The sequence below is a fragment of the Terrapene carolina genome, unplaced genomic scaffold, assembly GCF_002925995.2.
Source record: "Terrapene carolina triunguis isolate 2854851 unplaced genomic scaffold, T_m_triunguis-2.0 Scaffold42, whole genome shotgun sequence".
Lineage (NCBI taxonomy): Eukaryota > Metazoa > Chordata > Testudines > Emydidae > Terrapene > Terrapene triunguis.
In genome coordinates this window covers 24,224,715-24,248,059 of record NW_020664393.1, presented here as the reverse complement: position 1 = coordinate 24,248,059, position 23,345 = coordinate 24,224,715, and the positions used below count along the sequence as shown (strand labels likewise).

At 37.9% G+C, this 23,345-nt stretch overlaps 1 protein-coding gene across 1 annotated transcript in view; it reads right to left on the bottom strand.

Annotated features, from left to right (window-relative positions):
* The window catches only part of IBTK (inhibitor of Bruton tyrosine kinase), an 88,080-nt gene extending 66,685 nt beyond the window's left edge, over positions 1-21,395 (bottom strand). The window contains exons 1-9 of the mRNA XM_026654497.1: positions 20,726-21,395; positions 18,599-18,695; positions 17,089-17,213; positions 16,457-16,567; positions 14,649-14,819; positions 12,827-12,944; positions 9,663-9,843; positions 6,249-6,372; positions 396-573 (exon numbers count right to left, since the gene is read on the bottom strand). Of these exons, the coding sequence (XP_026510282.1) occupies positions 396-573; positions 6,249-6,372; positions 9,663-9,843; positions 12,827-12,944; positions 14,649-14,819; positions 16,457-16,567; positions 17,089-17,213; positions 18,599-18,695; positions 20,726-21,049 (1,429 nt within the window). The 5' untranslated portion in view covers positions 21,050-21,395. The remainder of the gene's footprint in view (positions 1-395; positions 574-6,248; positions 6,373-9,662; positions 9,844-12,826; positions 12,945-14,648; positions 14,820-16,456; positions 16,568-17,088; positions 17,214-18,598; positions 18,696-20,725) is intronic.
* Positions 21,396-23,345: the final 1,950 nt, after the last annotated feature.

Genomic DNA, 23,345 nt, shown 5'->3' with positions numbered 1-23,345 from the left:
TTCTTTTATCTATCTGTCAGTCATGAAGGAAGTAGAGATAGCCCATCACATACTACTAATAGATCAGGCAGATTGACTAAGGGAAAATTCCCTCTCCCATTACAAAACCTGAAAAAAATTACAAATGCACCTCTACCTCGATATAACGCGGTCCTCGGGAGCCAAAAAAATCTTACCGCGTTATAGGTGAAACCGCGTTATATCGCGCTTACTTCGATCCACCAGAGTGCGCAGCCCTGCCCCACCGGAGCGCTGCTTTACCGCGTTATATCCGAATTCGTGTTATATCGGGTCGCGTTATATCGGGGTAGAGGTGCATTGGGTGAGAGGAGAGGAGAGATAGGGAATGTAAAGATATTTATTGAATTAGAAATAGGTCATAAAATGTAACTAACCTTTCTTTTCAGAAGTTTTTTTCTCTCCTTCTACCCACTTTCCTGTAAAGGCGTCACCATCCTGTGTGACAAACATTATTTCATTCCTATTTAAAGCAACATCAGACATGAAGACTTGGCGGCCATAGACCCATCGACACTGCTTCATAGGACTGTTGGATGACTTCCAGCAAAACACCTAAAATATGAATGGGGGGGAGGAGTGTTTAGAGAATTTAGAAATCTACAAGAAAAAAAGCAACTCACAGTGATGTGCACTACAGCATTATTAAACCAGAAGCACATGTCATCTCAAAATTATTGAGGAACAGAGGGGAGATTATGAATTTTTAACAATGCAAGTTTATTTGGAATGAATGATTTATTTCACTGTGAGCAGTAAAGGAAGATGCTTGGATATCAAAAGTTACCTGCCCATTAAGGCTTCTTTTTAAACACTTCTCTACTAGATAACTTACCTTATTTTGATGTTCTTACCTACAATTTTTAGTTTCAAGTACCATTCTAAAAAGGTAGGAGTCTACTGTCGCGATCTGCATTTTTAGAATAAAGCAGCAGAAAACTGAAGTAATTACTATGAAGTAGCTAAATTATGAAGCAATTAGGATTCCAGCTGTACTTTCCCTCTTTCTTCTTGCACTTCAATAGAACCCAAATGAAATATCTTGTTCAAGGAGAACCAGAAATATACCAGTCTTTAATGAGGGCAATTCCTATCAAATGACAAGTATAGTCCACCTCTCAGTTATTTAGATACATTTGTCTTCTAGTTCCTTTGCTTCTAACACCAGACAACATTCAAAAGATATCTATTATAAGAACAAAGATAGTCTAACAAACACAATATGCCTGTTTTTAACTATCAGACTAATAACACCAAAAAAACCTCAATGCTGTTTTAAACTTTAAGAAGATAAAAACATAAGAATGGTATGACCCAGTACAGTCAACGGCCTACTAGGCCAATATTCTGTCTTCTGACAGTAGCCAGTGCCAGATGCGCCAGAGGGAATGAACAGAACAGGGCAATTATTGAGCAATCCATCCCGTCATCTAATCCCAGCTTCTGGCAGTCAGAGGCTTACAGACACCCAGAGCATGGGATAATGTCTTGGCTAATAGCACTGATGGACCTATCCTCCATGAACTTATCTAATTCTTTTTTGAACTCTGTTATAGTTTTCGCCTTCACAGTATCCCCTAGCAATGAGTTCCACTGGTTGATTGTGCATTGTGTAAAGAAGTACTTACTTATGTTTTTGTTAAACTTTCTACCCATTAATTTCACTGGGTGACCTCTAGTTCCTGTGTTATGTGAAGGGATAAATAACACTTCTTTATCACCTTCTCCACACCATTCATGATTTTATAGATCTCTATCATATCTACCCTTGGTCGCCTCTTTTCAAAACTGACCAGTCCCAATTTTTAAATCTCTCCTTATATGGAAGCTGTTCCATATATCCAATCATTTTTGTTGCCCTTCTCTGCACGTTTTCCAACTCTAATATATCTTTTTTGACATAGGGCAAATAGAACAGCAAGCTGTAATAAAGGTATGGGTGTCCCATGGATTTATACAGTGGCATTATGCTGTTTTCTGTCTTATCTATCCCCTTCCTAATTGTTCCTAACATTCTGCTAGCTTTCTTGACTGCCACTGCACATCGAGCGGATGTTTTCAGAGAACTATCCACAATGACTCCAAAATCTCTTTCTTAAGTGGGAACAGCTACCCAACATTTTGTATGTAAAGTTAGGATTATGTTTTCCAATATACATTACTTTGCATTTATCAACATGAAATTCATCTGCTATTTTGTTGCCCAATCACCCACATTTGTGAGATCCCTTTGTAACTGTACACTGTCGGCTTTGGACTTACCTATTTTGAGCAATTTTGTATCATCTGCAAATTTTGCCACTTCACTGTTCACCCCTTTTTCGAGATAATTTATGAATATGCTGAACAGCACAGGTATCAGTACAGAACCTTGGGGGAACCCCACTATTTCTCTCTCCCCTTTGTGAAAAAATGACCCTTTTAACCAGTTACTGATCTATGAGAGGACCTTCCCTCTTATTCTATGACTGCTTACTTTGCTTAAGAGCCTTTGGCATGTGACCTTGTCAAAAGCTTTTTGAAAGTCCAAGTACACTATATCAACTGGATCATTCTTGTCCATATGCTTGTAGACTGCCTCAAAGAATTCTAATAGACTGGTGAGGCATGATTTCCGTTTACAAAAGCCATGTTGACTCTTCCTGATCATATTGTGTTCATCTATGTGTCTGATAATTCTGTTCTTTACTACAGTTGAAACCAATGTGCCTGGTACTGAAGTTAGGGTATTGACCTGTAATTGCCAGAATTGCCTCTGGAACCTTTTATAAAAAAGTCAGCATTCACATCCAGTCACTGGTACAGACGCTGATTTAAGTGACAGGTTTCATACTGCAGTTAATAGTTTTGCAATTTCATATTTGAGTTACTTCAGAACTCTTGGGTGAATACCATCTGGTCCTTATTACTGTTACATTTATCAATTTGTTCCCAAACCTCCTCTGTTGACGCCTCAATCTGAGACAGTTCCTCAGATCTGTCAACTCAAAAAAATGGCTCAGCTGTAGGAATCTCCCTCACATTCAGTGCAGTGAAGATCAATGCAAAGAATTCGTTTCACTTCTCCACAACCTTCTCTTCCTTGAGTGCTCCTTCAGCACTTTGATCGTTCAGTGGCCCCACAAACGCTTTGTTTTATACAGGCCAAGATTACAAAGCAGAATCAGAGATTTGGTTATGATCAAAGATTACCCCGAAACATATTTAAGGTAGGACAGATTTACAGAACTGCAGGTGGGGGAAAGGGGCGGGTGTGACACTCTGTACCCCTATGGTTCACCTCTTTTACAGGACTATGATAAATTCTGTACAAAGTATGGCTTGTGAGGTATCATTCAAAAACTCAATTTGCTGATCATTATTGTCCTGGTAAAATATGTGTGGCACCATCGTATGTAAAATTATAAGAGTCCTCTGTACGGCATTACTAAGACATGTTACAAGTCTGGGGAGCAGTCACAAATCCCAGAGACAAAAGACTCACCAAAACCTCAGCCAGGTGTCAAAAAAATCAAATGAACCATCTCATGGTTAAGTGGCCATTCTTTAGCAGGAAAGATGGTGTGTGGGTGAAAAAAAAAAAAAAAAAATCTACATCTTGACAAAAAGGCTGCTTGGGTTTCCCGTCTACACAGACTTTTTGCCACCTGAATCTCAGATGGAAATGTTTCTCAAAGAAGACAAAGAACTATGAGAAGGGAGATTAGATGCCCTAAATCCTCTCCTTTTCTCGCTAGCTATGGCATCGATAACACCTGAAGAAAAATGAAGTGACATTAGATTGGGGGAGGGATCCTGACTGCAAGAAATTCAATCAGTAAACTTGCTGAAACATGTGTTGAAAGAAACCTATGCTTTGAATTCACTTAGCTTGTTAAAAGTAATATGCAACTAATGCCTAACTTATTTTCTTGTAACCAATAATGACTTTTATGCCTCATTACTAGTAATTACTTAAAATCTATCTTTCTATAGTTAATAAATTTGTTTTATTGTTTTATCTGAAGCAGTATGATTGGATTGAAGTGTTTGGGAAACTCCATTTGAGATAACAGGATTTGTGCATATCATTTTCTGTTAATAAAATGACAGACTTTATATGAGCTTGTATTGTCCAGCAGAGCTGGGCAGTACAAGACGTACATTTCTGGGGAAAGTCTGGGACTGGGAATTTGCTGGTGTTCCTCTACAGTGTAATTCAAAAGTGACTGGTAATAGCACTGATATTAAACTGATAAGAACAGAGAATTTTTTCACTTCAAGGTCCCAGAAACAAAGACAAGGTTTTCATCTCGAGGCCAAAAGACCAAAAACATCAAGACACTTGATCACAGCCTTGGATAGACCAAGTTAACTGGGAGTAAATTACATGCTGGAGACTGTGTGCAACCAGACAGAAGTGGTAGCTCTCACAGCAAAGCAGTGTAAAATGCACCCAAGCCTTGGAGAACTGAGGGGATACAGCTGTTCATCAGTCCAGATTGTACCCCGGGTAATGACACCGAGGGGGGGAGAGCTCAGTGGTTTGAGCATCGTCCTGCTAAACCCAGGGTTGTGAGTTCAATCCTTGAGGGGGCCACTTAGGGATCTGGGGCAAAAATCTGTCTGGGGATTGGTCCTGCTTTGAGCAGGGGGTTGGACTAGATGACCTCATGAGGTCCTTTCCAACCCTGATATTCTATGATTCTATGGGAAGAAGCTGTGCAGCAAGTTTTCTTTTCCTTAAATACTGCATGAGGAGAGGGGAGATAAGGCCAGACGACCAACTATCGATTCAGTGCTGAAAAGCATGAGAGGGTCCCCCTCCCTTCCAAGCAGTCATTTGCAATGTTTGTGCCTAAGACAACCTTGATACTCACAAAACTACCAGTTTCCATTTTACTTGCACACTATCTGGCGTAAACTGGCATAACACCACTGAAGTAAACAGAGCTATGCTGGTTCGTATTGGCCCAGCGTCTCTAGGAATTAGAAAATATTGCAGCCACACAGGTGATCCCACAGGCCGAGTAACTTTACGAGTCACATGGCTTGCAGCATGCATGTGCACACACATGAACGTCTTGACAAAATAAACTCCATTTGACAAAATATTACCATCTAATTTGAAAGACTAGATGCACCTATCAAAAATCTGCTTTACCCTGTAAAAAGAGCTCAGTCATGTTGCAAAAATGAAGACCGAAAAATGCAGAGAGGAACACCAGTTCAGTTCTGTCCTCTTTATTTTCATGTGCTAACACAATTTTAGATTTCTCTTCCATGCAGCATTTTCATTAAACAAAAACTTTACTGGCACCACTAGATGGTGCCACAAGTTTAGAACTTGCAATGAACTAATTCCAGGATGCTTTGAGTTTTGAGGGTTTCTAGGAAGAGTTGCTATAATATGGAAAGCTTTAGTAAATTCTTCTGCATTTTCACACTAACGAGAACATACAATTGTCCGCAATTAAACATATATACTAAGCCATTCATTGGGTATGGCATGTAAATTTTTAAGTGTGGTCAGACATACTTTACATTGTATCTAAGGTAATGGTTTTAAGGTGGGCTGTAGTCACACTCGGAAACAGAAGAGACACAAACAGAGATTCTAGCCTGTTGTACACTGTTGTACTGGTTTGTGCGAGAGTATCGACCGCATCTTAGAGGAACACTGGCAGCTGCGTATAAGAGGGATGGACATTTTCAGATAATGATATTGGCCTCTCTTAACATGGCAATTTAGACCAACATTTGACAAATATTAAGCGTAACATCACGCACTTGAGGCAAACAATGAATACAGAACAAAAAAAATAAGGACCTAAAAACCAGTGGCCCACAGTTAAGTAACTATTAATTCCCTCAATATCATACCCAGGCCATCAGGTTCTTTTTCCAGTGACTTGCTCACATTGCTGTCAACAGACTGAAAGTGATGTGGAACAAGCAGCCAGTTCTGTGATGAAATAGAAGGAATGGCAGGAGTGGAGAAGACAGATTGCAAAGAAAGTACAAGCTAGGGCAGAGGAGTTCTTAGATAACTGTTCTTTGGATTATCTTTGATGAATTTTTCAGAAGATGACATCCACTCAGAATTCATCCTTCTCCCATACCAAAAAGAGAATTCTACGCAGAAAAGTTAAAATACACTGGGGAGCCCCAGTAGTTCTGTTCTCAATTTACCTAGCCCTTCAATATACCTCTTGTTTCAAAAGAATTAATACATTAGGCAGACAACTTACTCGTCCAGCTTCATCCAGGGCAAGAATGCAAGTCTTTTGACCCCCATTTTCTTTGAGATGCTGAGGATCCATCTTGTATTCCAAATATCCCCCATTAACAAGAACCTTTTTTAGGTTCAGCTGTCTGAATGAACACAAAAAGGAACGATAACATTAATATTTCTCCTACAAATCCATTAACATGTATATATAAGTGTCACAAAAATTGAGATTTTACATTTAGAGAATCACTTTAAAAAGCAGCTAAGGTAACATACATAGTTTATTGTTATTGTGATTAATTTTCCCTTGTGGTACATTTACCAGTCCTCAAAAACAGAATATTCTCGTGGCTTGAGACAGACAGTAGTTGTCTCATGTCCATCCATTCTTCAAAATAGGTTAACTTCATCTCCACAGGGAGAATACCCTCCCTATTGTAAAGAACGGATGGACAAGTCACAAAATATGAAAATAAACCTCAAGTTCAAGACCCCAGGATAGAATTACACTGTCTTGTACAGCTAGGCACATTAGACTTTTTTTAAGTTTCTTCTGTTGAGAAAAAAAAAAAAAAAAATCATCACACAGCACAGTATGAGAACAACAAAATTAGTTACCAATTCATCTTTCCTTTTTGTTCTGATCCATATGACCAACCTCACCCAGATAGAAAAAAGTAAAAAAGACTCCCCTTCGCCTTTCCCAGTAGGCAGACTGGCACCCAAAGATTCTACATGATGACTAAACTGGGCCAGCAGCAGCAGTTTGGATGTGTGTGAGGAGGCTCAGGGCTAGGGCAGGGGTTGCAGTGGGGAGGTGAGAAGGGGGTGGGGGGGCACGGCGCTTGTCTCAGAGGGAGGGGAGGTCTCCCCAGCTCCAACTGGCATGTCCCTGCAGCTCCTAGGTGGAGGGGCCGGGGGCTCCTGCCCGCACCCACACACACTGCCCCCGCAGCTCCCATTGGCTGCGGTTCCTGGCCAGTGGGAGCTGGCGCATGTGGCTGGAGTACCACGTGGAGCCCCCCTGGCCGCCACTTCCCCTAGGAGATGCAGGGACATGCCATTTGGAGCTGGGTTGGGAGCCTGCCAGCCCCGCCAACCCCCCCCCCCCCCCTTCCCCAGCACCAGCGGGGGTCCCAGCCCACACACTGCCGCCCACCTGCCCCCCATCAGCGGAGGTCCCGGGTCACGTGCCACTGCTCCTTCTCCGCCCCCCCCAGCACCAGCGGGAGTCCTGGGCCGTGCACCAGAGCACCCCGGCCCAAGTTTTAGTTAGGGGTATATAGTAAAAGTCCTGGACAGGTCACGGGCCGTGAATTTTTATTTACTACCTGTGACCTGTCCATGGCTTTTACTAAAAATACCTGTGACTAAAAGGTAGCCTTACTTATAGTTTTGACACAGACTCCTGAAAACATTAGAATGCAACATACTGAACTTTATACACTGAACAATCCATCTTCCTCTAGCTTCAATAGTTTATACCCATCACCCATTAATTAAAACTTAATTATTTAAAAATCTATACTTCATCCTTACAGAATTCATCAAGTTTCTGGGTGGATAAAATTGATTTAAAAAAACAAAAATCAGATTCTTTTAAATTTAAATACTTTTCTTTTAAAAAAATAAACCTGTTTTAAAATAAAATTTTAAAATTATGACAATTATTAAAATCATTTAAGTAAATAAAAATATGCATTAATAAGCCCTCTTCAAGTTTTAAACGAGTCAAAGGGTGTTGCTTTACTTATATACAAAAATCAGGGGAAAACATCTTTAACTTTTGAGCTTAACTTTATATCATGTGCTGCATTATGTATCTATATTATTTTCAGTTTTTCCCACATAATGAATGCTAGTATGTATTTCTTCAAATGTCTTTCATTTTGTTGGGTAGAAAAGCTTTTTCCTTAATTACTTTTGGTTTCAGTTCAGCTAGCAGGTGCAGAGATCCTATTTTCTTCATTTTGAATATAGTTAAAGTTGAGAAACCAATTGAGAGTTTAAAAAGCAGGAAAGCTTGTTTTGTTCTTCCATTCTATTAATAAAAGCCATGTGGTGGAGGATCAGATTCACTAATTCTAAGAACTTGAACAATACCATCCAGATTTTCAAAGGTTTTGAGGCACCTTAAGATACAGGATTTTCAAATACACCTACACCAGTTAGGCTCCTAACTCTTTATTTCTGGTCACCATGGGTCAGGTTTTGAAGGTTCGGAGGTGCCTAACCTGCTTAGAGACCACTGGGATTTTCAGCAGCACCTAACTCCCATTGATTTAGGTGCATTTTAAGACACCAAAGAACCTTCACAAATCTGGTCCATGGTGACCAGGAAAAAAAAAAATCTATCAATTCAGTAACTACAGTTAATATCCCCTTTGTTTATTAAATCAGTTTTAAATGCAACAGATTTTTATAAACTTACTTTCCTATCTACCTGGCACATTAAAGGTCAAATAAAACTCTTAAAATATTGTTTTTGTGCATATTATTTGAATTCCAATGTCCATCTACATTTAGATTGGCACAAATCCAAGTTAAAAAAGATCTAGTAAAGAAATGTGTCTAACATAAAAAAGTGTAAAATTAACAATCTGAATAAACATACGTTAAGCTATATAATTGCTTAAATAAATACGTATAGATATAGTGAAAACCTCCTGGTTAGCACAGATACCCAATCTATAATTTAAAGGCTACATTTGGTTGCAAATCTACATTTTTAATGGTTATACCAACCAATGAGAATTAACCTCTCTTTAGGAAAATAACTAAAAATCAGTGATTTAAGTCACGTTGATTTAAAGTAAATAAACCCTGACAAATTTTGAGATTAATTTCTTCTCCCTGTCCTAAACTAGAAGGGATTTTAAAAGGGTTTACATATAAGTATGGAAGTTTCTCCACCATCATCAAATTGAGAAATAAGACTGAGGATTCAGAATAACGGCTGCTGGAAGAAAAAAAATAAGAGTAAACCTTTTGGCTAGAACAAAAGGAAGCTTCTCTTAATGTTTCCCCCCTCATCTGATTTTCCTGCATCTGCAACCTTCACAGATTTGTTTCGTTTAAATATTCAGTAATTGAAAGTATCCAATTATACATACTCTGTAATTTCTTGAAGCCTTTTTAACAGTTGTATTTTAACTCAGCTATTAGCATATGGCTATTTTACACACCTCCAAATACAAAATAAATCTATTTATTAAAGAAACAAGGCCAACCTTCAATGCCTCCACTAAACAAACAATTATATCAAGCCAAGCTCAAGAAGTCAAGGAAGAAACTTTAAAGGTGACCAGGTATATATCACTTCTTGAACACGAACATCCCTCCTCCAAATCTCTTCCGAAATAGTTTGAAAAAAGAAAAAACACAGTGAAACTAACTTAGTATTGTACTTCCCCTTAAAGGAAAAAATACATACTTGGAAGCCATCTTCTTGCACTGATAGTCTGTGAGCAAGTAAATATCCCCTCTTTCAGTAACACATACTGTAGCACCATCACTTGCAGCGACTAAGGACACGGTGATGTCCTTATGATGCAAAGCAGAGACTTGGCGAGGAGCAGTTACACACTTCTCTCCATTAGGATCCAGCAAATATCCTACAACAAAATACAAACCCCCTATATATGTTATTTGAGATTCACAATTATTTGTCATTTGATTTTGAGAACACTTCCCCATTCTCTCCTATAAATATTCCTGAAAAGCCAATTAAAATTTAATTTTTCTACGTTACCAACTCATCTTCACTATTATTAGGCAGAAACTAATCAAAAAGGTACTTGTCATTTATAGTCACAGTATCACAAAAATGAAGTTTTGAAAAAAAGATAATGGATTTCTGGTCTACACAGTCACAGACCATAGAAAGATAATTAAGTATGTTTAGCCATTACAATCACACAACAACAACAGCTGCATTTATCTTGCTTACCACACTAAACTGAAAGTTCATTAGCAGGACAGATTATACTGTATAAACTCAATTTTATTTGATTATGGCAAGACCGTGCTATTAGTTGACACAGCACATCAACACAACCTCCATGTATCCATAACTAGTTACTGGCAGTGCCAAACCAGCTCCTGCTGCATGAACTGACTCTGTTCAGAAATTGAACAAGCCTCTCTGTAAAGGCTCTTGTACCTAGTTGCAAGGTGGGTTTGTTTGTTTGTTTGTTTTTCCTAAATGGGGGGTGGGAGTGAAAGGGAAGGATTCAGACACTCAATCCCACTCCTGTTTCCTACTTTTTAAGAAGAAAACTATTTTTAGACGTTACTAAAAGTCAGCTATTAATTACACACGATATCTCTAAGCTTATTATTGATGCCAGTCACCTTGATGAAGACACTCAGAGATTATAAATAAATTTATTTTATTTTGTTTGCCTTTTTCCAGAATATATCCAGCACTCTACGTGCTTATTTTCAAACAATATTTTATAGCAAGCAAAAAAAAAGGTCTTCCACATTATTGCTAATTTGACTGTCCTTATATTAGTAATAGCCATCAAAATATTCCTTGTGCTACCATATTCACTAATCCTTCATCCCACCTCTTCCCCAAATACTCAAGAAAAGAAATGGATTTTGTGAGCAAGTCCAGCAGGTAGACAAATCCAGGCTTTGGCAACCATACTGTGTGGAGAAAATTTCAGAGCCACAAAGCCCCTTCTGGAGAACCCTTAAGAGGCTCCAAATTCAATTGATCAAGACTTTGGTAGTATTGTATATAGAGAGACACAGATACAGTCCCTTAAGTAAACATTGATAATAACTATTAAAATAGATTTACATTTATTTAAAATGCTAAAAATTGTCTAAATGATAAAAACCTGTGCAAGTCAGACATTAATATAAATACTGGCAAAGTTAAATATACCCCCAAAATAAATAACTGTTTCGGTCTTATTGTTTTTACAGTATTGGCGGGGGTTAGAAGACAGAGTTATTGAAAGAGTGAGAATTTACACAAAGCTTCACTTCAACATCACTGTTGTAATTTAACCACCATACCTTCTCCCCCTTCCCTGTACTGACAATGTGGCTTATGACATCAGGCTCTGCTGTAGCAGGAGGAGTGACAGAAAGGATTGAGCCACATTGGTCTAGCACAGTGGCTCTCAAACTTTTTTACTGGTGACCTCTTTCAGATAGAAGCCTCTGAGTGCGACTCCCCCTTATAAATTAAAAACACTTTTTAATATATTTAACGCCATTATAAATGCTGGAGGCAAAGTGGCGTTTGGAGTGGAGGTTGACAGCTCGCGATCCCCCATGTAATAACCTCCCAACCCCCTGTTTGAGAATTCCTGGTCTAGCAAAAGCAAGAATCCTACTGCATATCCCACTTATTGGAGCAGCAGAAATTGTATTAGGGTATAATAAGAGGGCCATGAAATAGCAGGGAAACACTATGAACTTAAATTTAAGATCAGAACATGAGATATTTCCAAAATATTTCCTATTAATGACAATTTACTTATCAATAAAGGTTTTTTTTTATTCCCCAACAGTAATATACAAATTTTAACCACTGTTGCCTTGCTCCTACATAAGAGAGAATAAAAGCAGTTTCCAGAGAAGTGCCTAAGCTTCATGGTGTCAGCATACTACTGCATGTAAACACAAAGCACCCGGTTTAGCTAACAAAACTTATCAATCTGCACAGATGTAAACCTGGAGAAAGAGAAACTCAGTCTAAACACCAATATCTGTCTGAGGTTCTAAAGTGTTAAAATGTCAAAAATATTTCATTTCACACAGACCCTAACTATAAATGAAGTTCACTGCTATATGGTATGTTTAATAAGCTATCGTCTTAACTCATCAAATCAAGATTTATTCTGGAAGCAAGAATAAAAGACAATTCTAGTAATGGCTTAGCAAAAACAGCAAACAAAAAACGCCACAATGCATATTCAGATATGTATCTTGCTTTTAAAAAGTTAGTAAGGATGAAAAATTCAGGTAATTCCCAATAGTATATTTACAGATCGGGGAAAGCTGGATATAGAACATAAAAAAGTGCCCACAGTGTGCCCAGTGCTGTGCACAACACAATCACTCGTCTTGGGAAATTACAAATTTAAACAATGTAGTTTGCAGTGTTGTTATAGCTGTGCTGGTCTCAGGATATTAGAGAAACCAGGTAAATGAAGTAAAATCTTTTATTAGACCAACTTCTGTTGCTGAAAGAAGCAAGAGCAGCTCTTTGTAGCTCAGCAGCTTGTGTCTTTCACCAACAGAAGTTGGTCCAATAAAAGATATTACCTCACCCACCTTGTCTCTCTAAATTTACACAATGACATTCTGTATCCTGAAAGTCGTCAGTGATAGGCCACACGAGATTCACAGAAGAGAAAGTTGGCCAAATAAATTTGAACAGTAAAGCTACATTTGACTGGCCCCACGCTTATCCTCAAGCATAAAAATAATCATTGACAGAAGTAAAAAGTGTGTGTTCTGGAGCAAGGGGATGAGAAGTATAACCCAACATTAATTAAGCTTCTTTTCTCATACAGATGACAGCTTTTACTTTGAGTAACATTTTTAAAAGGACAATTTTTATTTGATTCTTACCTAGCTGGCCACCATTCAGTCCCATGGTATATACAGCTTCTCTAGTCCATAGCACTGTATGGAATCTGCCTGCAGCCACTCCAATAACCATTCTACCTTTCAGATTTTTTGCCTGAACCTACATATAAAAACAAAGATTTTCATATAAGTGTCAAATCCCAAGCAAATAAATTTGATGTGCATAAATCAACTTCGTATCAACTGAAGTCCATACTAATTAAACTCTTAATGATTGTATCAGTTTCAGTGAAGATTTGGTATTAAAAAAAGCAGGGTTCATTTCAAAAGTTAGTTAACTGAGACACTGTTCCACCAATGACAAAGAGGAACAAGAAAAACCCAGTAAGGGTTAGCCTATTTCTCCCCCAGGCCCACCACCACTTTGCTAGACCTAGAGCCATGCCACCTTGGGCTATCAACAGATTTCAGAAATAAGCAGGGTTAAATTCAGTACTTAGGTAAGACAGCCAAAGAAAAATACAAGTTCTGTAAAAAAGTGGCTATTGGAATGCTTCACTCTGTTTATGTACCAGTGTCCTAGCATGCTGTAAGAGAGCATTTTGATGCTAGATTTCATCCATCAGATGGAAAGTGAAATTAAGATAATGACCACTTGTTGTCATTGAAGATGTAATCCCATTCCCTGGAGAAACTTTGACTGCCTCCCAACATTCTTCAACCAGTTCAATTAGACCTGTTACTCTTCACTTCCTCTCGCTAGCTGCTGTGTAATGCTGTGCTGCTGAACGCTGCTAGTTGTATTTCACTCCAGATGACACTTCCTTTCAGTAACAGGTAAAGCAATTCTTGCATGCATAGTTGCTTTCAGATAGTAAATAACTTATTCTGAGGTATCACCTTGGGCAAGTTCTCCTCCTTGAAACCTGTGCTTCTTGTCTACAACTATCAGGAACTGTCATTGCAGAAAATTTTCTTTTTCTCTTCCCACTCTACTATCCCTATTACTATTTTTCCCAAAGCACTATCAACCTCTGACATTAAAAGGGAATGGGTGCACTGAGGAGTGAGGGGAAGCCAATGACCCAATGGGCATGCCTAACCTTACAAAGACACAGTCCAGTGGCCTAAAACAATCCATGAAAAAGGATACCACTTAGTAAATATGTATTTTTATTTTCATTCCATTTAAAATAGAAACATTTAACTAAAATAAGTACTTTAGAGAACTTTAGAGTAATATACTTTGCAAGAAAAGTACTAAATGTGCCCAGTCATCAAGTACAGGATTTAGTACTTCTATAACAGGGGTCAGCAACCTTCGGCACGCGGCCCATCAGGGTAATCCGCTGGTGGGCCGCGAGACATTTTGTTTACATTGACCATCCGGAAGCACAGCCTCCCACAGCTCCCAGTGGCCACTGTTCCCAGCCAATAGGAGCTGCGGGAATCGGCTGCCAGCACATCCCTGTGGCCCGTGCCACTTCCCGCAGCTCCCATTGGCTGGGAACGGTGAACCACGGCCACTGGGATCTACGGGGGTCGTGCCTCCAGACGGTCAACGTAAACAAAATGTCTGCGGCCCGCCAGCGGATTGCCCTGATGGGCCGCGTGCTGAAGGTTGCCGACCCTGTTCTATAAGCTTAGAATCCAAGCAGAGCACAGACAGGCAAACCATCTGATTACATAACACAATTATTTAACATTGAGATTATGTGCTAATGAATTGGAGAAGATGGTTTTATTTGACCCCATGTTCCACTGAATTATCCCTACAAAGTTTACATATAGACATCAATATGATCTTAACATTTCACTCTCAGTGAGGAAAAGGTCCAAGTACTAGCTAAGCAGTTATTATTACCTGTCTGGGAACACTGCAGTGAGGAGGAGGAGGAAGAATACCCAGTTGATGGTAAGTATTTAGGCCAAAGGTGTAAACATATCCATCTTCTGTTAAAACAACAGTATGATCCTTGGCTGCTGCTACCTGGGAACACTGATGGCCAATTAGACCTTCTACAAGTCTTGGAACCTAGTACAGATTGACCAAGTGTTGAAGACATTAAAACACTCATTTCTGTACCGAGAGATAATTTTTTAAAAAACCATGCACACACCCCATCACCAAATCACACCAAAAAACCCACACCAAAAATAGAAATGCAAAAGAAAACTCATTTAAAAAGGTATAGAATTGTGTAATTATTGTTTGATATATTACACATTGCATATCACATGGAAAGAAGATTAATATGACAAAATACTTTTAGCATGTACCTTTAGAACAGATCACCTGCAATCTACTCAGGAATTAAACCTAAAGCTTCAAAACATCTGAGCAGTTTTCAATAGTCACAATTAGTGGCGCGTGTGTGTTTCTTTTTTGAAGTTACCCTGATAGAAAAAGGCTTCCTTCTTTCTCCTAAATATGTATTTTTCCTCCAAAATTACAGTGGTGCCATAAGAGTTTGAGGTCCAATATCTCTCAATCCCACAGAAAAGAGGAGAATCACAGCTTTCCAAAAGCCACTTGCTTCTAGCCCTGATTAGAAATGCTGTTTCGGCCAATGTTCAAATGGGGGGTGGGGGCGGAAAACACACACACACACACACTAACGGTTTTTTGTTTAAGATCAATTACATATATAAGGTTTCTCGATAGTAGTATCAATCTCCAAAATATCAAAGCCTTCAGGGCTTTCCATCAGACGTCTGTAAATTGGATTCATAGTACTAACAGAACAAGGAGTAATGGTCTCAAGTTGCAGTGGGGGAGGTTTAGGTTGGATATTAGGAAAAACTTTTTCACTAGGAGGGTGGTGAAGCACTGGAAGGGGTTACCTAGGGAGGTGGTGGAATCTCCTTCCTTAGAGGTTTTTAAGGTCAGGCTTGACAAAGCCCTGGCTGGGATGATTTAGTTGGGAATTGGTCCTGCTTTGAGCAGGGGGTTGGACTAGAGGACCTCCTGAGGTCCCTTCCAACCCTGATATTCTATGATACTAAAGAAGCTTGGCGTTGTAAATGGAGAGATTAAAAAAACTCAACTATTTCTTTTTTAAATGTGTGACATTTACAGAATATAGGTGAAGTGGTCAAATGATGGCATTGGTACTTGTTTGAGACCTAAATCAGTGATTTATGGCTTTGCCATTCATAATTCATGTGGTTATTCCAAATTCTATCCAATAATGTCTTTACAACACACAACTTTATAATATATACATATGTACACACATATACATACACTTGCAATTTCTCTCATAAATTGTTCCACTCTCAGGTTTCTCAGAAAATTTTAAAATGATGTCATTTCATGTAAAATAAGTACATACTGCTGGTAGTCAGTACATAGCCCTGAAGTTTTCATGAAGACTGACACACACAGCACCAAACTGAATTCTAAAGTTTTTATTCATTGATTTGCATAATGCAACTACGTACTACTCAAATGAAAAAATATGTACTGATCAGTTTCAATAAAAATCCATTTTAAATATAAATTATTCCTCTGTAAATAATTTCTGAACAAAGACTGTCATTGTTAAAAATAACCTACAACTGAACAAAATATTAGAACTTTGATGGTGCACTTGGGAAGATGTTTAATGAAGTCTGAGACTGCATAGCTGAAACAAGATTTTTTTGTGCTAGACTATATTTAAAAGATACCAGGTATGTTTGTTCATCACCATGACCCAAGCGTCCTCCTTGACCATGTCCACAAGTGTAAATCTGTCCTTTCTGGGAAAGGAACACCGAATGAAATTTACAAAGCACCACCTGAAAAAAATATATACAGTTACAGTTTGAGGGGTAGCATTTTAGCATTCTTTTTGTAAATTACTTGGCAAATATGCTGCCTTCACTGAGGAAATACAGTCTATCCACACAAGACACAACAAATGTATATCAAACTAGTACACTGTCCATCTTCAGTTCATTGTCTATATGGCACTGGAAACTACAAAAGCACCATGCTCCTGCATGGAATTATTTAATATTATAATCTGTTGTTGAAAACAGTTTCCATTTACAAAGCTAGGAATTTATTATGGCTTTCAAATCAGAAGTCAATCCAACATTTTACATCATCGCCATGGTATCTATACATCCAAAAAGAGTTGGGAGCCATTGATCTGTGTACTGAAGAGAAAATAATCCAGGAGCAGTTTCAATGACTAAAATAGTACTGTTATATGAGAAAGGGCGGCAAGATCAGCTCCAATATTTAGATTATTTCTCTGTGGAAAAAGAATCTTACTCATGATGGTATATGGGTTAATCTGTTTTTTTCAGAATACCTGTTTAATATAGACTCCATTTCTAGGAAACAGATCCACCAATTCAGGATGATGTTTGCTCTGTTGACCACCATGACCCAAGGTAAAATTTATGTTGTTTCCCCAAGTGTAGACATCTGTGGGATCTAAAATTCAAAGGACAAATTCCATCTGCAATATCTACTACATCTGTGTGTGAGTTGCATTAATTTAACTCCACCTCCGATATAAATGTGAATTAGAACAGTATACATGTTACTCCACTTAAAAATAAAATTTGAAGAAACTAGGTAAATTCTATTTTAAAGGTATATTTTAAAAAAAGATTATTTTGAGACTTTAGAATGATTAACCATTAAATATTTTATCATATTGCATGTCCTGTACATTATGTCTCTTGTTCATATATTTCTCACAATATTTGTCCAACTTCACAGAGCACACATGCATCAGTAAGAACTATTTACATGTCAAGTCTGCAATAGAAAACTGCACAAACTACCTTAATTGGTATGCAAGTTTTGTCTTCCACATATATAAAAAAAATGATGCTTGAACTCTAACTGCTAAATAGATTTTCTTCAAATCTTCCCAGTTAATTTATATTCTAGACCAACAACAAGAACTTTCAACTCAAAAGACACTTTTTTTTTTCTAAATTTATATAGTTTAGAGCTGTGGAAATAGAGTACCCTCTCAGCTGTAATTACCATGATACTAGCATGTGAACTTTAACTTATTTCCCTCTGACAAACAGATAAGAAAGTCAAATCAGTTCTGATCCAACACTAAGTTTATATTTTATCTAAAGATACAAAGCACGATTGTAAAAGTAATCACTAATATTTTAAAATCAACTAAATATGAAAACATAATGATGAAATAGTGTTTAATAAATAGAACATAAGGTAATGTCAGCCCAGAATTTAGGTTGCATACATTTCTTCTACCAAAAAAAGTAAGTTATATTTGTGCAATGAAATATTACAGCAATCAAAAATTTCATTGACTAGCAAAGGAAACTGACAAAACTATTTTCATTGCCCAAAAGCTGACTGAAATGGGGAAAAAAGCACAAGTGGAGCATCAATAGGAAAAAGCAGGTTAGATTTTTAAAATTCAATTAGATTAATTCAAAGGGATATTAGTAACATAGATGGGGAAGTATATTCAAAGAAGATTTTAAACTTAACAGTGTCTTAAGAAAGTCCTGGTATACTCACACTAGCAGATCACATTACTTAGCTATAACAATAACTTGCCAGTGACTAGAATTAGTTTACTTTTTTAAAATTATATAAAAGTTGCACTAAAGTGTTTTGAAGATAAAAAAAACCAGATACAAAATTATAAAACTGGCTGCTAGGAGATACAGGGAATTCATTTAATCTATTAACCCTGGTGAAAACCATGAGGGATGTAATTCAGTCATAATTAGAAACAGATAGTACTGTCTACACATGCACACACATTTATATGTTGATAGCAGTACACATCCTATAGGAATATCTGTATTCATTTGATGCCCTACCCGTTTTCTTGAATACTACATAGGCTGGTCTGTCCTTCATCACAAGGTCCAAGGCAGATAAGCCTTCTTTATCTTGTATGTATAAACTAACCCCACGCTGAAAGAGGAAAAAACACCTGGTATGAATATTACTATCACTCCTCATTTCACAGCTAGTAAAGAAATGAATATGATAAATATTCTTAGGTGACCTCAGTGTAATTTTACATTTGAGAAGCTAATAAATCCTTTACATTCCAGGACAGTCTAAAGATGGATTTAATCTCAATAAATAATAATCAGGGACAAGTGAAATGGACTTATGATACCAAAATAAGTCTACAAAAAGGCTCAACTGGACAAGCTTCAACAATAACTACTGTTCTGCACACAGTGAAAAACACGGAACTGGCACTGACTCCCACAGTTGAAAATAGGCAAACAGGTCTCCCTATTGTGCTTTTAGATCTACTGATGAAAAAGCACTATGCAAGAGCTAGGCATTATTATTACTGTTGGGCACCTTCACCAATGGTAGCAAGTGTTTGTGATGGAAGTGGAGCTGCTCTTTAATAATTTACAAATACTCTATGTTTACTTGTTAATTGGAATATTTTCTCTATGAACGTTGGTTTACTAATAGGAAGGTGTGTGAGGAAAAAAACAAACAGGAAAGAAAACAATGGCTGAAGATACACCACCCCACTAACACAGAAGCTAACACACACACTGTTGGTTATTATTTTTTATTTAAAGGATAGCTGATCAAGTCATTTTCACTAATAAGATGGGGGCTGGGGGTCTGATTGCTGTGCATATTCAAACACATAGCAATCTGGACTCTGAACTAAAAGAATTCTTCAGAGGTCAGTCTGCACTTCAAACTGTCTTTTGGGGTCTTTTGTTCATTCCTGCAGAGGCTGCAGTCTCTAACACTGGAAGACTAACAGATTTCATCTTTGGATGAATTATTCAAATATTTGCTGGACTGATCTAACATGATTAGCTCCCCCAAAAGAGTTCATGTTAGCCCTGGAAGCAGTTCCGAAAATGTCAAAGGAAGAAGTATATATATATATTTTAGTGCAGCTATTGCTATACAGTTTCTAGGGGCAAAGAGAAGCAAGTCACCACACACACAAAAAAACAACAAAAAACAGCAGCTTGATGGGACACCACCTATACTGAAAAAGTTTTAAAATTCTCCAGTAATGAATCTCAGACACTCTAAAAAGTTAACGAGAGGTCATTAGAAAGTGTTGAGAAACATACTACTTGAAAATGTTCCAAGGAAAGAATGCTCAAGATGAAAGTAAAGTGGCACATGAAACAAGCATTTTAAAAACACCAAAACTTCTAAAATTAAAAATGTTGGAGCCACAACCATTTTTGTTAGTCTGCCAGTTGAGAACAGATAAGACTAGCAACGATCAGCCAGTGTAATGCCTTAAGTAAGAAGGGCAGAGATCCCTGACGTCTATCTGGTCAGTGATTAGCTAAAGAGATAAGTGGGACAGAGCTAAAGCCCAACATTACAATCAGCTTCTAATTAATTTCACTTTCATGTACTACTAATAAAAAATTAACAAATCAGGTATCTGTAGCTCAAAAATTTGTAAGTACTGTTTCCATTTAACTACTTTTAGAGTGTCATGGAAACATTTCCATTAGATATTTGGTAAACGCTTATTTTTACAGAAATTCAAAATTTGGTGCCAAATCTAAACCCAGACTGTTTTGTTAAGATCTCTACCCTGCAAGAGTTTCCAAGTAAATGGAAAAACATGCAGCCCATTGACTTCAACAGGATTCCTCACAGGCTCAGGGGTCAGCTCCTGTGGAGTCACTTACAAGAACAACACTTGAGATCCCGTCTATATTCCAAGTTGCACAGGTTTAACTTCAAATTGGCTTAATTGTTATTAAAAATAAGGAATCAAGTTAAACTAAAATCAATGCAGGTCAGGTTTAAATTGAATTAAGCGGTGTCCACAAAGAGTTTTGTACTAGTTTAGCTCAATCAGTTTAAAAGTCACACCTTCAGTGAAATTTTGAAACAGGAAAAGGCATTTTGATACAAGTTCATGCATCACACATCCCAAACATATTAAAAAAATTAGTGTGCAATACATAAAGTCAGATACTGACCTTCAGCAATGACCAAACACAGTCGATGTGTCCATAAAAGATGCCTCTGTGCAAAGCTGTCCATCCAGACTCCTTGTCTTTTGCCAATAAATCCACTCCTTTGGTGTCTGCCAGCCAATCTAGCACACCTTTCTTACCACAGGATGAAGCAAGATGGAGGACATTCCTGCCAAAGGTATCCTTTAGGGTTGCTGAATTGTAGCAGTAAGAAGAGAGAAAGGCCTTGATCTGGCCTTCACTTCCTCTGGTAACTACAGAAATAATATCTAAAGCATGCTGCAGGGAATGACACTTCAGAGTGCAGTCAGGCAGGATAGAATTCATTCTCACCTTTCTGAAACTGCTCCCTCATTAAGAGGAGCAGCCAGTATGAATGCTAAGGCACTCCCTTTTTATGACACAATACAGTGCTGCAGGAAATTCATGACTCCTAGTACTTAAATTCAGTTTTATACAGCAGCTATGAGAATCTTCATGCAGTTATGCTTGGCACTTAATCAAAAAATATAAATATTTATAAATATAAATTTATATTTTAAAGTCTTATTTCTCCATTTTATACAACAAAAATCTTGTTATTGTCCATAGAAAATTCCAAGAATCAAAGGAGTGGGGAGGAGGGCTCCCCCTCCACACTGTCTAATTCTTCTAAATCTCCATAATTGCAAGGGAGACCTGCAAGAAAAGGGATAAAAGAAGAAAGAGACAAGGATTATGCAACATTCAATAGACTTTTATACCAAGACCGTACTTGTTTGTGGGTGTGGGTTTGGGGTTTTTTTTTTGTTTTTTTTAAATAAATATGAGAAACATTGAATTTTGGTAGGCCCAATTTTTGTTATCTATTGCATTGATGTCTCCATATATCATAAAAGCCCAACTTGATTCCTGTAAAAATATGAAATTTCTCAATCATGCCCCACAGTTACTCCAGTTGGCGGAATCACTCAACAGCCCCCTTGATTATCCAAATGATTTAAATAATTTATGGATTAAAAGGACAGCAAAACTTTAAAGGTAAACTGGGCCATAATCTACATCCACACACAAAATACTTGTCATTCTTTAAACGTGTTTGGGGAAGGGGGGAAGATTGCTGTTTAGTTTTTTTTTGGCAAAGGACTCAAAAAATTATTCTCACAGAGGAAAAAATAAATGTGGGTAAGGAAAAAATTTCAATTTCAAGATTCAAATGATTAATTTTCAAGCATCTGACCAGTGAGACTAAGAAGGATTCTTAATTATGGGAAATATCCATGGCTGCCAGACACTATAGCATTGTGTTTTGTTTGTTTTTGAAATGAGTACAAACAACCAGCATTCAAAACCAAAAAACCATCCCAAACATTCAGATAAGTACATAATCAATTAGAATAGTCAGTGACCTACATACACCACTCAGGAAAATTAAAACTGCTGTTCAATCTGAATTTGAACTCCTATTCAAGCTAAACAAAATAACCCCACAACACACAAACTTTAAAACATCAACCTTCTCCAGCACAAACGTCACATTCTTAGCCAGCATATCCCTCGGCCTGCGCCGCTTTCCGCAGCCCCCATTGGCCTGGAGCGGCGAACCGCGGCCAGCGGAAGCCACGGTCAGCCAAACCTGCGGACACGGCAGGTAAACAAACCGGCCTGGACCGCCGGGGGCTTTCCCTGAACAAGCGGCGGCCCAACTTTGAGAAGCCCTGAGCTATAGCATTCATCACAGCTCTGCATATCCCAGAACATTAATGAACTTAGCTGACCATCACTTTGTGAGGTAGGGAAGTAATATCACCACTTTACAGACAGGAAAACAGGTTAAAACTTTTGCCCAACGTCAACAAAGGAAGACTGTGGAAGAACCAGGAACAGAACACAGATATCCCAATTCCTAATCCTTGTCCTTATCCCTCTCCATCACCTTACTGGCAGAAATACTCACAGAAAGCAATTGTTATAGAACATTTGCAAAAAAATGAATTCTGAGCTCAAATGTGACTTGCAGCAGAAACATGATTCTAAATAAACAGTATTAATCCAAACGATCTCATGTGAAATGTGCCCAAAATTAAATAATCCCTCAAATATTAAATACAACAAATTTATTGGGAATAAACTAATCTACAGACCAAACCTGTGCAGAGTGTATTTGCTAAATAATTTCTAATAGCAAGTAATTTTAAGAAAAATAAACTGCTTGTGGAAAATTCAAGAACAGAGTACATTTTTAGTAAGTTATTCACTATGAATTATTCACTCTGCTCTATTTAACAGTAACATTCAGCAATATTTCATAAATCAAAAGAAATTGCAGCAATCCAATTTACATTTGTTCTATATGACACGCTATCTGGACATTCTACCAACAGACCCGGTGCTAGACCCGAGGTGCAGACAAATTCAGTTCTGCATTGGATATTCATAGATTCCAAGCCCAGAAGGAATCATAGAATCATAGAATATCAGGGTTGGAAGGGACCTCAGGAGGTCATCTAGTCCAACCCCCTGCTCAAAGCAGGACCAATTCCCAACTAAATCATCCCAGCCAAACCATTGTGATCATCTAGTCTGAACACCTGTATAACACAGGCTATTTGAACTATAGCACATCTTTCAGCAAAACACACAA